The 14,930-nt window shown below is 37.3% G+C and overlaps 1 protein-coding gene across 8 annotated transcripts in view; it reads right to left on the bottom strand.

Annotated features, from left to right (window-relative positions):
• Positions 1–14,930, bottom strand: part of NBEA (neurobeachin) — a 630,595-nt gene that overhangs the window by 16,388 nt on the left and 599,277 nt on the right. For 6 of the 8 annotated variants that reach the window (XM_079902587.1, XM_079902583.1, XM_079902586.1 and 3 more), the window contains 5 exons: positions 7,406–7,495; positions 4,572–4,764; positions 2,925–2,996; positions 873–1,028; positions 179–349 (listed from right to left, as the gene is read on the bottom strand). In XM_079902587.1, the coding sequence (XP_079758713.1) occupies positions 179–349; positions 873–1,028; positions 2,925–2,996; positions 4,572–4,764; positions 7,406–7,495 (682 nt within the window). Of the gene's footprint in view, positions 1–178; positions 350–872; positions 1,029–2,924; positions 2,997–4,571; positions 4,765–7,405; positions 7,496–7,817; positions 7,881–14,930 lie in introns of all 8 variants that reach the window. The other 2 variants (XM_079902590.1, XM_079902584.1) reach the window with 2 other exon arrangements.

Below are 14,930 nucleotides of genomic sequence, written 5' to 3'. Positions count from 1 at the left end.
TGGTCGCGCTTTAGTACACCTTGAATATAGCCACATTCCAACGTAGAGGTTTGCTGCTTAAGCTCTCGTATTTTAAAACACTTACAGAACCAGCAAAAACTATTAGGAAAATTAAAAAGAGCAAAACATGTTAAAATGAGTTCTTAGTCTGGTAGGACAATTCTAGACAAATACTTACTGCTGTTCGGGTTGTCTCCTATGATATGGTGTCGCCCACTCCAGTACCAGAGAAGCAGGGTAGCATCTCGAGACCCAGACACGATGTAGCAGTCCCCACCTATGTATGACTCAGACCTGGCCAAGCACGTCACCACATCCCAATGGCCAAATACAATCTGAGTTAGCTTCCCTGAAACACAGAAATGGTAGGTCAAATTCATTGGCTATTTTTCTTTAAATGGTAATAAGCTTAACTTTACTAGATTTGTGAAAAGTGAATCTATAGACCCGCAAACTTACAAGGTAATTTTGTAACGAAATCTAGCTACAGATTTGGTTTCTTGAATTGCTTCTGAAAAAGTGATACAAGAATGTCACTTGGGACTTCTTAAGAAAAGAACATAAAATAACACAATCTTGATTTTTTTTCAGGGTTGGGCCAGACTAAGGGGAGGTTTAAGGTCTTTTATTGGACCTGATTTGTGGGAAGGGGACTGTAGTGCCAGTTGTCCTATGAACTCAGGGCTCAGCTCACACTGAAGTTCAGAGTGGATACAATTATAAGTAGTCATTTACTTACAATGTGAGCATTTGATTTGAATCTCGGCACCCAAGATGAAAATGCCTACGTTATTAAGTATGATTGCATATGAAGCTTTAGGTGTCACAATTGGCATTTTGAAGAGGATAAGGTATTTCATAGCTCAGTTTACCTGTTTCTGTAGAATAAACTCTGAAGCTCTTATCCCAGAATCCACAGATAAGAATATAGCGATTGTCGGCTGTGACCACAAAACAATGGGCGTTGATTTGTATGCTCTGGTCAACAAGGTCTGTGATCTGCCGTTTGTTCACACCAGAGTTATTGGCTAAACATAAACAGAAAAAGAACTTTAAAGAAAGATTCCACAAGAGTTTCACCAACCACTTATAGAAGGAATACTTTTATGCTTCATTTACCTAGAAATGGGTTCTTAAGGCTATAAGATTATTAAGATTTTAACATTTCCCCATGAGAAATGTAAACTCTTTAGTAGCAGTGATTATTTATGAACTGTATTATATATTAAAAACTTGTTGGAAATTTAAGTTCTCCACCGATAGGAGGAATTCAAGATGTGAATTTACAACATAATAAAAATACTTAAATGCACTAAATTCAATAGATGTTCACCCTGCACAAGTTCATTGGTGTCCAACAAGTTCAATAATAATGAGGAATAAATATTGTATGAAGTGTGTTACATAAGGAAAAAAATGTCTTAATATTTGCCTCCATCTGTCATTTGCTGATGGCATTTACAATTCACGTGAAAAGAAGAAAGTAGGGATTTGTGGGAGGGGTGTTGTTATGTAGGCAGCCCCTCAGGGAACTTTAGGTCAGCAGCTTAAAAGACCTGGATTGTCAACAAACAGAAACCTTTCCAGAATGGTCTGGCAGGGGAGGAGAGGAATAAGAAAGATGGGAGAGGGACTGGGGAGGAAAGAGACAGGCAGAGAATCAGTGGGTAGCACTGGGATTGAATCTGAATAAAGTCAGAAACTCAGACACACCATCTGATTTCCCTGGTGCCTGTCTGTATGCCAGCCTGTCCCTTACGCCACGCCGTCCTTTCAGGCTAAATCCCTGGGCTGAATTCTTAAACAGAAAATGCAGATGTAGAAGATCAACATCACTTTCTAACACCAATTAAATCTAAGTGCTACTATTTGTGGATATCTACTAACACTAAAATAGTAATTACTAGAGAAGGTAAAAAATAAAAAATAATTTTAAAAACAGCAAAGGAAAAGAAAAGCAAACATCCCGAGTCACTTGAAAACTATGTAATTGGTCCTTGATTAATTAGAATACAGCTATTAATTTTTCCATAGTTACACTCCAGCTGTACGTGACACTGTCGATGTCTTTTCAGCAGAGAAACAGCTAGACCTCAACTCTAAAAATATTCCTTGTCCTAAGTGTATATTCTCCCAAAGAAAGGTTAAGTGCTATTTTGTGTTGGAGTATAAGGAACTAACCCAAATGGCTGTCCCTCATCCTCTTTCTGGGTTCAAAGATGTAGGGTGGATTAATCTAAGAAAAAAATACCATAACTTGTGTATGGCTTTATAATTTTTCGTATCATGTTCAATTTTTTTCTAATTTAGGTCTCATAAGATCCCATGAGGACAGGCAGAACAAACATGATTAGGAACCATCTTGCAGACATGAAACTGAGGCCCAGAGAGATTAAGGCACTTGCTCTGGATCACACAGCTAATAAATGTGTATGTGATTATTTTAAAATACTTGGAATATCTGCTGCAAATAGTTATAGCTCCCAAGTTTGCAATTCATATGAAACCTTTAATCAAAAAAATGTTTAGCTCTAGTGAGTGGAGATTTCCAGAAAAGAAATTCTTTAGTATTAGTTTTCTTTAGTAATAGCTTTGAGTCCTTATATATTTCAAATAATATAAAGTTGTTAAGGAAGAGTTGAGGCTGAAAGAAAGAACAGTTTGGAATCATTTGCGTTGTTTAGAACCAACCTAAGTGACCTCCTAAAATACCAAGAAAATGCCACAAATAATTATTTTAATACCAACAAATTCTTAGATGGCATGTTATGATTTGCACAGCTCCTTGATGGTAATCTGATGTTATCTGCACATTAATTTGTGGCAGAAAAAACTATTATTCAACTATCATTTGTGATAAATAGCCACATAGGTATCTGTGGAGAGGCAGCATCCATGAAAATGTATTTTTGTTGCTAACGTACCAATGAGTGGATCCATTTCAATGGGAAGATGATGGGCTTGATCCAAGGAGTAACCTGGAGCTCCTCTGAGGCCTAAAGATTAATTAAAAGAGAAAATGGCCATAAAGTTCTCAGAAAGGAATTTCCTAATAAGCAGTGTTTTATAATGATTATACAATATATATATTTGCTTAAAAATTATTTGGTAAATTACTGCAAGAATGATTCCGTCACACTACATGTTTTTGTAGACAGTCTTAAAAAAATCATCACAATGGGGACTGCTAGTCTCCACTTAAGATGGAGAAAGCTGGGAAGAGTGTTATCCTAACAAGAAGAAAAAGCTAGATAAAGCGGAAGATTACAAAATTTCTTGAACCCATCAGAGAGCTGAAATCTAAGAAAAGGTCTTGCCTACAAGTAGGGATGGGTATGGGCACAGGCCCACCTGGGTCAAGGCAGAGAGGAAGACGGGGATCCCATCTAAGTGGGCCTTCTTTCAACAGATGACAAGTCAACTGAAGGTACAAAATTGAGCCACACCTAAAATCTTAACCTAAAAGCTACTTTCAGAGGATTAATATTTGGAGCTTGACTGAATTCATTAGTCATAATTTTTTACATGGGGTTATATAACATATAAAACTTTTAAACAATTCTAAAGAAAGATCAATTCTTTATAGTTTCTTTCAATGCAAAACATTTCTAGAGGCTAAGACTCCTGTGAATAAAGTCCTATTTTTAAAAGATGTCTGCTGCATATTTCTGATTGAATGGAAGTCGTTCTACCTCATGTTGAAAATATCGCCAATAACCATAAAATAGGGGCATTTAGAAACTCTTAGGAGATTAAGCTAAAAGTCGTTTGGTTTTTCAGAGTGATGCAGAAGTCAGTAGAATAGAAAGATTCAGGTGAATTCGGCGTGTCTCATCATTCAGTCTTAGAGACATGGGAATCCTTGGGTTTCCAGGGAGATCTTAAGTGATGAACTGGGCCAGCTAAACCAATTAGTCACATACATTCCTGTCCTGGCTAGATAAGTATCAATATGTCTAATTTTTATGACAGAATTATATCACTTCAAGATATACTGGCTGGAAACTTCAGGAATGAGTTTGGAGAAAACACACGTGAAATCACTGAACAATTTAGATTTTGTCTTTTCTCAAAGACTCTAAGCTCCACAGAGAGAGCCATGCTGTTCGTCTTGTTCACTGTTGTACTCCCAGTGCCCAGGACCACTGACACAAAGTGGTCATTCAGATATTTCCTAAATGAATTAATGAAGTGGAAGAAAGAGGATTTGAAACCATCATCTAGAAAATCTAGATTCAAAATCACTTTTGTTTAATATGGGATAAAAATGTTTTTTTTTTTTCTCCTGGTGGGGCAGGGTGGGAGGACCTGAATTATCTGCAGGACTGCTTCAATTTGTCACGTACTTATTGGATACTTAACCATTAGCCAAGCATTCTGTGCAGCACTGAAAGACAGCAGCAGTGAATAAGACAGACAAGAGTTAATCAGTTAGGTTCGGCAATTATGTACTCTGCCGCTTTCTGCAGCTCATCTGGCACCCTTGCTAGCCCGCAGCACGCCTACCCTACCCTACCTGAAGCGCAGCTTCTAAGAACCCGTTAGTAAGGGGCTCCCTTAGGTACACATACCCACTGTGTTGTGCCATCGGTTCACTGCAAACAGTCTGCTGCAGGTCACGGTCACCACCGCAGGGATGGTCAGGTGGGGGAGCGTGTTGGCTGCCACATGCGTTACTGGAGAATTTGATGGAAACTTCAGCACCATGATCACATCCTGCTGCATCTGATCTTTAAACATGAGTGGACTCTGTGGAAGGAAACACTGTTGAATAGAAAGGGAAGAGAGCAAACAAAAGGAATGACACAGTTAGTGAAAGCTCGGGGGGAGAATGAAATTAACACAGGCTAGCAAGGGCATAAACCAAGAGCCGAGCAGTCGGCACTCTGGTCTGAGAGGGTGGCACAGAGAAGCGAGCAGGGACTCCTCGAAGTCGCCGGGAGGACACCCGCTTATTAAAGACCAGCCGCAATTTAGGTACCGCCAGACGATGTGAGGAGTTGGAGATACGTCCACATGACGGAGCGTAATTATTCAGTGCAGTTACAACATCAGTTTGGTGGAAAAATCAGTCAAGTCAGTTACTGACACTGTTTACATGAAATATGCAGTGAACTGATTCTTTCATTTTTTACCTGGTTGATCTGGGGTCATGGCTACAGTCTAAATAATTAAAATATCACAGCCTCCCTTGTCAGCGCTGTGTGTGCATTTCTGCTGCGGCTCTGATGACTATGGTCTCCTTCCCCTGCTGGATGGTGAGCTTCCTGAGGGATAACACTCTCTTTTCTTTTTTAATCTTTGTTTCTCAATCATCTAGCATATGACTTGATAGAAAGTAGACACTATAAGAACTACTATTTAGTACTATAAAATACTATAAACATGATTACATAAAAGACACAAAATAGGGATGCTGGGAATAACCATTATTTAGCTTTCATGCATGTTTTGTAATTGTTCACTATTATATATACACATATATATGAATCCTCTGCCACACAAACTTAAAAAGCTTATTTTCTTTAAAAACAGTTCCATGCCAATTTAGTCTCTAACAATTTCCCCTAGGAGAGTAATGAGTTCTGACTGGGCATTTCTCCAGGATAAATATTTTTATTATCATTATTAAACAGAGAAAACTAACAGGGGAATACAACTCTTCTGCCAAAGTATTTCATAAAATAAAGTGTGAGAGAGATTCTCTTGGACAGTTTATTAAAAACGCTTCATCTCAGGTGTGGAGGCTCCGCGTCTACACTGTGTCTGGGTGTTTGGATGGGAGCAGCGCATGTGGTGAAAGCCTCTTTGCTTGGCCGCACGCGAGGACCCACTTCAAGCAGCAGAGTTCATTAGTGACTAATCAAGGGGGCTGAAATGAGTTATTGCAGAGGAAAAGAAATGTTTTCAAACACACACATTCATTTATGTGTTTCAGTAGGTGTTCGACTATCAATTCCTTGAAGGTGTAGAGGATGTATTACCTCTGTGTCGCCAGTGCTTAAGGTCGTGCCTGGCACACAGAAGGGGCTCAATACTAACTTGTTAAGTAACTGATAGAACAAATGAAAGGTGTGAACAATACTTCCGTCAGGAAATAACAACTGATACATTTGTTTACACATATATTATGGACGATGTTCAGGAGCATTTTATTCCAATACTAGGGTGTCTGGTGCCTTGATAACTGTCTAGAAACACTGATGAACTGTAATTCATTTTGCAAACAGGTTTTTACCTTCAAACTTTTTTTTTTTTTTTCAGTAAAACCTTAGTGGAAAGTCACAGTTAAAAAGTGAATTCTAAAGTAGTTTCTTGGAAAAAAAATTTACCTTCTTCAAATTAGATAAAGAGGGAAATGTTCACCATTTGCTAAAAACTGAAAAAAGGACTGTTTTGTTATGAAAACTGATTTTTAAAACTCAGATTAAAATGAAAAGAATATTACCTTTTCCTTTGAAAAATGAGAATAAACCTTTTAATGTAAGTAGCTGCTGTGGCTGCTGACACCAGCTACCATTTACTGAGCACTTGTATGCCAGGGGCTGGTCTAAGTGCAATATTCAGTATCGAGTCATTACATTTTCAGGGTTGGTACTATTTTTACCCCCAGTTACAGATGCTGAAATGTAAACAGAGAGCTTAAATACCTCGTCCAATTCATTCATTAGTTCATGGCAAGAGACGGTGTTTGACACAAGTCTGGCTCTGAGGCCCTTATTCTTTTCTTTTTTTTTTTTTTTACATCTTTATTGGAGTATAATTGCTTTACAGTGGTGTGTTAGTTTCTGCTTTATAACAAAGTGAATCAGTTATCCATATATATATGTTCCCATATCTCTTCCCTCTTGCGTCTCCCTCCCTCCCACCCTCCCTATCCCACCCCTCCAGGCGGTCACAAAGCACCGAGCTGATCTCCCCGTGCTATGCGGCTGCTTCCTTTATTCTTAACCCCTCTTCTCTAGAGCCTCCCTGAAGTGGCTGTAAATTATATTTCTTTCCTTTTATCATGAACTACTTCCCCTACCCCACCTTGCCCAAAAAGATTAAATTAGGCAGCATCATATTGTGTTTATATTATATTTACATTCTAATTTGTAAACGTAATCTAATTTTGGTGCTGGTGTGTGTCTGTAAGCCTGTATATGTATGAAGGAGTTTATGTAGATGCATATATAGTCAGAGAGGATGGCTATTTTTGTGAATCCAAAATTGGGCTAGTTGAAGCCAAACTTAAAGGTAAGAACTCTACTCCTTTCTCTGTTTCTCCCTCGGGTAATCAGTATATACTGAGGCTGAAGAGTTAGCCAATAAAGTGAAGAGCCTTTTAAAATGCTGCTAAAAATCACTACTTTATTTGATCTATACTCAGGTCCAAAATGTTCCGCAACCTGCTATGTCTTACCAGGTGCATGGCAGAGCTCCGAGGCGGATGTGGCTCAATAAGCAACTGAGATGGCGTTTGTCCAAAGTTCTGTATCTGTGCCTCCATGGCCTGCAGGGGAAGGAGAGTAATTGTCATAATCAATATGCATCAACGAGAGAGGTCAACACACTCTGACAACGCAAGTGTATCCCAAGTCAGCCATGAAAAAAGTCCAGAATATTCACCGGGTGCTCTTCTCGCAGGGTGCAAAATCATCCAAGTGTTAGTATTTTGTAGACAAGCTTTGCTTCTCCTTCCAAACATGCTTCCATTAACCAAGTCACTATTCTTATTTAGAAGCAGGGGTTAAATGTGGAAATGTTATCCTGTGAGTGCATGCATGCAGCTAGAGACCAAAGAACACTCTGAACACTAAATACAACACATATACCTTAATAAAGTCCTTTGTAAGAAGGAACGTATGGGGATCTCTAATGAAATAAGCTTCTGGAATCTTAATGGGAAAAAAAAGAATGAGACATAAAGTCCACTAAGGATACAAAATAAAGTCAAATAATCATGTGTTCTAATCAATTCAGAGGGCGATCAGTAGAAAGAACATTAAGACTTTCGTATAATAATCAAATATGGTAAGACTTTCACTACAAAATATACATTTTAGTGTGCTATGCTATTCTAAGATGAATCCTGGAATATTATTTATAAGGTATGAATTCATTTCTCTCAAAAATTTCCTGAAAATTTAGAAAGAACTAACCCAAAGAGGAAATAATTCTTGGGGCATCCTGACCTATGCAATATGTCATTAGAACCTATGCAGATGGAAATATTAACGAGATTTTGTGATTTCCAATAGATAAAAATAATTCTAGATCTCAGACTGTCTGGAGTGTAAAATATGCCTTTTTTGTGTGTATGTTAAAGAGATACTCTTATAAGAGATTTAAGTATTTCTTCTATACATAAATTCTACAGGGAAAAATTTTCAATATATTAAGCTAGACTAACAGAAATATTTTTCTGAAATATTGTAAGTAGGTAACTTAAGTCAACAAGGAGAAGCACAATATTTACTATGATTATTACTCTGTTACCATGCTAATTTTCCCCCTAAAATTGTGTGCACTGTGGTTGCACATAAAAGTGAAATTCGAAAGTCATTGCTGAGTGCTTGGGAGTCAGGTAAGGTGGTAGGTGGCTCTCGACACAGCACTGCTACTAATCCCGTCACCATCTACAATTCTTATTTATAAAGTCTTTAAATTTAATAATCTGTCCTCCTAGACTGCATTTCAAGAAAATGTTTATCAATAAAAATGTGAATTTTCAAATTGATTAGCAACATTAAACATGAATGCATCATTATCTGCCATATTTTAACAATTGCATAAATGGAGCTTTGGTTCTTTTACTTGTAGAGGCAACAGGACGAGTTATTAAATCTCTTTACGTGCTGTCCAGTTTTAATGTATACATTTATTTGCATGTGTCCACTCATATGCGAAGTGTGACTATTTCACTAAATTGTACTCACATAGATACCATTATACTTTATCTCCTCAATGCAAGATTTAAGATTAGAAAGGGGGGAGAGACCATTTCTGGTTAGGTTCACATTCTGAACAATAAACTCTTGAGAATTATTTGAAAATCAAAAAAAGTACTCATTGTATTGTTAAAGTTGCCCTAGTTAGAAAATGTCCAATACCTAGCTTAATGTATCATGAACTAAATCTCTCTAGCAATAGATACCATTGCTTGTGTTTTTCCTCCTCCAGATAGAGGACCAGGTTGGGGCTAGGGAGACAGAAGTAAAATCAAACACATTTAAATCTCTAGATCAGTGCCTTGCATTCAGTAGGTAGCCTTTAAATGTTCACAGAAAGAATCAATCAACAAACATGTTTTGCTTGACTTTTTTTCTGGAAGGGAAATATCAAAATTACATTAAAAAATGTTCTGAAACAGATTTAATTTCCAGAAATCTTCTGCACGGTTCTCTTCAGGAGGTCCTGCCTCTGATCCTTTTGGACTGAGGCACAATACACACACACATACATATCTTAAATGGCTCTCAAATGGCGTCAGGGTAAATTTCAAGTTGTGCTCAATCTCACCCTTGCATTAAGACAATCGATTCCCAACATTCAACATTTATTTATTTTAAGACTAAACTGAATCTCTCTTCCTGTGATCTACCTAAAGGTTCTTATTCCAGTATTTATCTTTTAGCTATTGTGTAGTCCTGCTTTCTAATAATTCCTTGCCCTCTGATTTTAAATTGCACAGGTCTTTCCGATCCTGGAAAAGCATGCTGTCTCCCCTAAGTCTATTAAAATGTTTGAAAGGGAAGTGAGCACCTACTGACTTTCCTGATTGGCTCCCCCTGTCATATGCTTTCTGTGCTCCCCCACTTTTAGGAAGTCATCAATGTCTTCCTTTTCATTAAGAAGGGAGGTACTACTGCTGACTATTGTTATCGGGCAAATGGATATTTGTTATATTATTATATGTTATATTATTCTCTCTACTTTTGTATATGTTTGAAGACTTTGATTTTTAAAAAAAGTGATGCTGACAAGGAGAAAGATATTGTTTTCCATGTGAGGTTGGGCTTTGAACAGAGATACAAATAAAACTACTGTAGAGCAGAAAAGGAAAAAAAAAACTGATAAATTTTTATGGCTTCATCTCTCTGTTACCAGCTCATATTTTTGATTGCCTATTTCATTTCTTTAAACATATTAAATCCTTTTAGAAATTAAAAAAAAAAAAAGAGGTACTTTGTATGGGTGCATGCCCGGAGATATACACAACCCATTCTGCAACCTATGACGCACAGCAACTGAGTAGTTGTTATGATGGAGGAGAAAATGCCTCCCTTCATGCTAACCTTGGGCAGGGTTCTAAATCCTTCCCAGAAATCCCTCCTAAATCATAATCAATGTCCTCCATATTCTCACAGCATATTTTCCCCTTTATCGTGGAATTCAACACATAATTCCTTACGTGTGTCTGTTTGCTCAGACTGAGAATCTCTGCAGGTCAGGGCTGTGATTTCGTCCTACAGAGTCAAAAAATGTTTGAATACAGAAGTGGGGAAATGGTAGGGTATTTGGGTAAAACTGAAAGGTAGCCTGAAAAGAGAAAAGCACAGTAGCAGAGAAAACTTCAGAGTTCTTTTCTCTTACAATTCAATACCACAAAAACAATTCAGTTAACGAACATTTGTTGAATATTTACTTCACACCAAGGGATATAAAATCAGACAGCAGACTGCCCTCCAGAAGTTTTCAGCCCATAAGGACATGAGATGAGGACATCAGGGCACATGGTAGGTAGGACCATGGGGGAGGCCAGCCCAAAGGGCCAGGGAGCCCGGAGGAGTAATGGACTGAAACTCAGGTGGAGAATGGGGGAGGAAGAGCAGGGCTGTTAGGAAAGGGACTTCCAGAAAAAGAACATGAGCTAAGGTTTGAAGGTTAAGTAGAAATTAGCTGGATAACACCATAAAACAAGTTTTTGCTATATGGAATTTTTTGTCATATAGTGGAATTTTTCCATTAATACAATTTTTCCAAATATATCAAGTAAAAAAACCTAAACAACTACTTACAGTTAATTATAAGGTGGATTCTTTCTGTATTATCAGAAATGGTATCTTAGAAAATTCTACATATTTCTATTTCTCTATATATTGTTCTGCATGGGTCAGAAAGACTTAATGTTATTCATAAAACATATATTTATTGAGTACCTACTAGTATCCGGTACCCTTCTACAGATCTCTGATACTCATCAAACAAAACAGATAGAGATTCCTGCTATCGTAGAGGTTGCATTCTAGCCAGGATGCCATAGGGGCTTACATTCAGCCAGATGTCACACAACGGCATCCCATGGGCTAGATTCAGCTCACAGACATGGTTTCTATTTGAGCCAACATTTATAGGTTGGGAAATTTCATACAGTAATTTGGATTTTCTGGCTTCTTTCAGAAAAAATCAGAAGATCTGACATTACCTCATTAGTATTCCTTCATGGCAACACTCGTCAGGAGCACAGACTCTTTTTTAACACCCACCACTCATGTGACCCATGCATGCACTGCCATCTGGCCAGCTTCACTAGTTTATTCCCTGTCTGACCTCTATAGACATCAGCATTTGTGAATCCTTTTAAAATCTAATACCAAAACTTTAGTTTGAGTTACAAGAAATCTATTGCTTTATGTATCTATTGCACTTTCCAGTGAAGAAAGGATGAACTAACATTGTATGTGGGAGCTCATGAGTTGTAAACCTTGGGAAATAAGTCTGTAAACCTAACTCGCTTCATTGAATCTAAGATGTTATCCATTATTGAAGCATCATTATTTTATATACGATGAAGAAGTACAAAATGATGCCAATTAAACAATGATGCACCGTTGAAGGTAAGTAAGACACACTGTGATTTGGATTTTGAGATACCACAATGATGTACATCTTAGAATCAATAAGTTACAGTAACTTTTTACATATAAGAGTCACCGATATTATAAGTCTTACATATTTCATACAAATCTAACATAAGTAATAGGCTTTAAACACTAGATTTTAAAACATGTGACTGACAAAACCTTTGCTGATTTATAAAGGGAAAGACTATGTATTCATTGGTGGACAGCTCTTTGGTGGGATAACATGAAAATATGGATCTGCTTATACTTACATAATAACATTAGGCCTTTGCGATTGCTGAACTTGCTATCTATTTATTTTTTTTTGAGGTTCAAGGAAGACAAATTCATAAAGTACACTAATCCTAGGTGTATAGGTTGATGAATGTGTGCGTGTGTGTGTATGTGTGTGTGTGTATTTTCTCCCCCTTATAACCACCACCCAGATCAAGACAGGGCTTTGGAATGAAATGGGCAGGTTCCATATCTTGATCTGAGCAGCAGCTACATGGGAGTACATAGATTCCCTCTTTCCCCTCCCAGCCAATTCTTCCCACTCCTCAACGTCTGCCAAGCTGATCACTATTTTGATGTTTATCATCACTGACTGTTTTTTCTGTTCTTGAACTTTGATGAATGGAATCGTAAAATATATATTTTTGTGTTTACCCTTTTTTTTTGGGGGTTAACATAAAGTCTGTGACATACTTCCTTGTTGTTGTGTGTCAACGGGTTTTTTTTTTTTTTTGCTATTTAGTATTCCATTGTATTAATCTTCCACAATATATCAATTCTCCTGTTGACGGACATTTGGGTTGTTAACAGTTCCAGGTTATTATGAATAAAATTGCTTAGAAAATACTTGTACATGTCTTTCGAGGGAGGTGAGTAGTTATTTCTGCTGGGTGTATACCTAGGTATGGGGTTGCTGAGTCATAGGGTAGGAATGTTTAGTTTTACTGCTAAATTGTTCTCCAAAGTGGTTGTCCTGATTTTGAGTATTTGTAAGCATTTGTGAACGCAGAATGCAAAGGTCAAGTTGTAAACAGAGCAATGATTTAGACTATGTGGACTTTTTAGGGCACTGATATGCTGAAACTCTTACATGTCAAACTCATTTGTGTCTGATAATTATTATAAAGAATACCACTTTACTTCTTCACCAGGAATTTTTCAGAGAGAAAGTTAGTCAAGAGATTTAAATTTTAATCGTTGTGTCGATTCTTGCTTATTCTTATAAAAATTATTCTGTGAATATTTAATTAAAGCCGTCATCATGTATTTAGCATTTATTTTTCTTCCCAGCTAAAATCTGTCAAGAAATAGGTAGGTGAAGGGAGGGAGGGATAAATTAGGAGTTTGGGATTAACAGATACACACTACTACGTATAAAATAGATAAACAACAGGCCCTACTGTATAGCACAGGGAACTACGTTCAGTATCTTATAATAACCTATAATGGAAAAGAATCTGAAAAAATATATACATGTATATATAACTGGATCACTTTGCTATATACCTGAAACTAATACAACATTATAAATTAACTATACTTCAATTTAAAAAAAAGGAAAAGAAATAGGTAGGTTATAAAATTAGAGGGAAAAAAAAAGACTTTTTTTTTTTAACACTCCAAGGTGTTTTTTTTTAACACCTTGGAGGAAGTTCCAAAACACAGAATTTTGCAGGGGAAGGCAGAGAAGTGAAGAAAATGTGAAGTGAATTATGCTTAGGAGAACAATATAAGCACATTGAACAGTACATGTGATTTTCAGATTTCATACACATATATGACACACAACTCAGTTTCTGCTTATATGTAATGTAAAGCTCCTACTAGGGAAAGTTCCCATTAGGGACAGTTTCCCTCTTGTCCCTTCCCTACCTTCTGATTGTCCCCTTCCTTAGCCTTGTTAGGCTCGCTTTGAAAAATCCTCCAGGACACACCTGCCAAGTTACAAAATTACCCACGCCTTCATTCAGCTCTCCTTTTTCCCACTTATTCTCAAGGAGCCCTCTCTAGTTTTTCATCTTCCTCACAGGTCAGGGGCACTGTGTATGGCTGTGTCATTGATGTCACATACAAAGGTGCCCAGTTGGGGGACAAATGAGTGATAGAATCAACCCTAATTGCCAGAGGAAGGAGCACCTTTTGTAATTATCCTTCTAAAGAGGGTGGCTTTTTAAATTTGCACAAACAGGCCATATGTGTTCGCAATGGCTCTGACATACGCCTTATTTCTTTGACCTGCTGCAGCTCTTGTTTAATTGCTTTTTTTCCCCCCCTGCTTCTTACCTTCCCTCCCAAGAAAGTTCTACCTCCTCTATGAACAAAGATACAAGTTTGGGATTAAATTCTCAGAAAAGGAAGTGAACACGCTGTGGTGTATGTGTGTTATATGTATGCCTATTAATACAAAAGACTTCACAGCCAAGGTAAAGTAAATGTGGTGACAGCTAAGTCATAGTTTAGAACGATGTTCAAATTAATGATAAATTCAACATATTCTAAAAGACAGAAATGAGGTGAACAAGTGTGCTTTCTCCTTCCCTCTGTGTTAGACTAGTTATCTATTTACACCTTCCCTTGTATGCACAAGCTAAAAACTTGATTAATGTCCTCTTTTCCTCAATGCAGGTGAATTTAGCCCAGATACATTTTTCTCCCATAGAATCTTTACAACTTCTAGTCTTTTTTTGCAAATGTAATTTAGTATTGCTTTTCAGATGAAATGCCATCAGGTCTAAGTGCCATGAGAGAGACAGTGTGAGGAAGCTAATAAGGTAGGCTGTCAAATGACCTATTTCATCCAATTCTCTTGGTCTGTACAATCTTTTAAACAGTTTTCCAAAATATCGGCATTTTATAAAGTACTACAGGCTATGCTATCCACAATGCAAAATGTCAGACTATGTCCAAATTACCAGTCAATTATCGACAAGTTTCAGAAAATTGAAGAAAAAAAATAGTAAAAGCTTGGGAACACACAGAAAGATTTTCAAAAAAAATTTCCTTAGTACTGTGTGCATCTCTGTGTACAGCTCTTACTTAGAATGATTTTACTTTAACGCTCGAGAGTGGATATTCTTTTTTTTTTTG

The sequence above is a fragment of the Stenella coeruleoalba genome, assembly GCF_951394435.1.
Source record: "Stenella coeruleoalba genome assembly, chromosome: 18".
NCBI lineage: Eukaryota > Metazoa > Chordata > Mammalia > Artiodactyla > Delphinidae > Stenella > Stenella coeruleoalba.
Note: the sequence above shows the minus strand (reverse complement) of the source record. Positions and strands in the feature narration are given on the sequence as shown.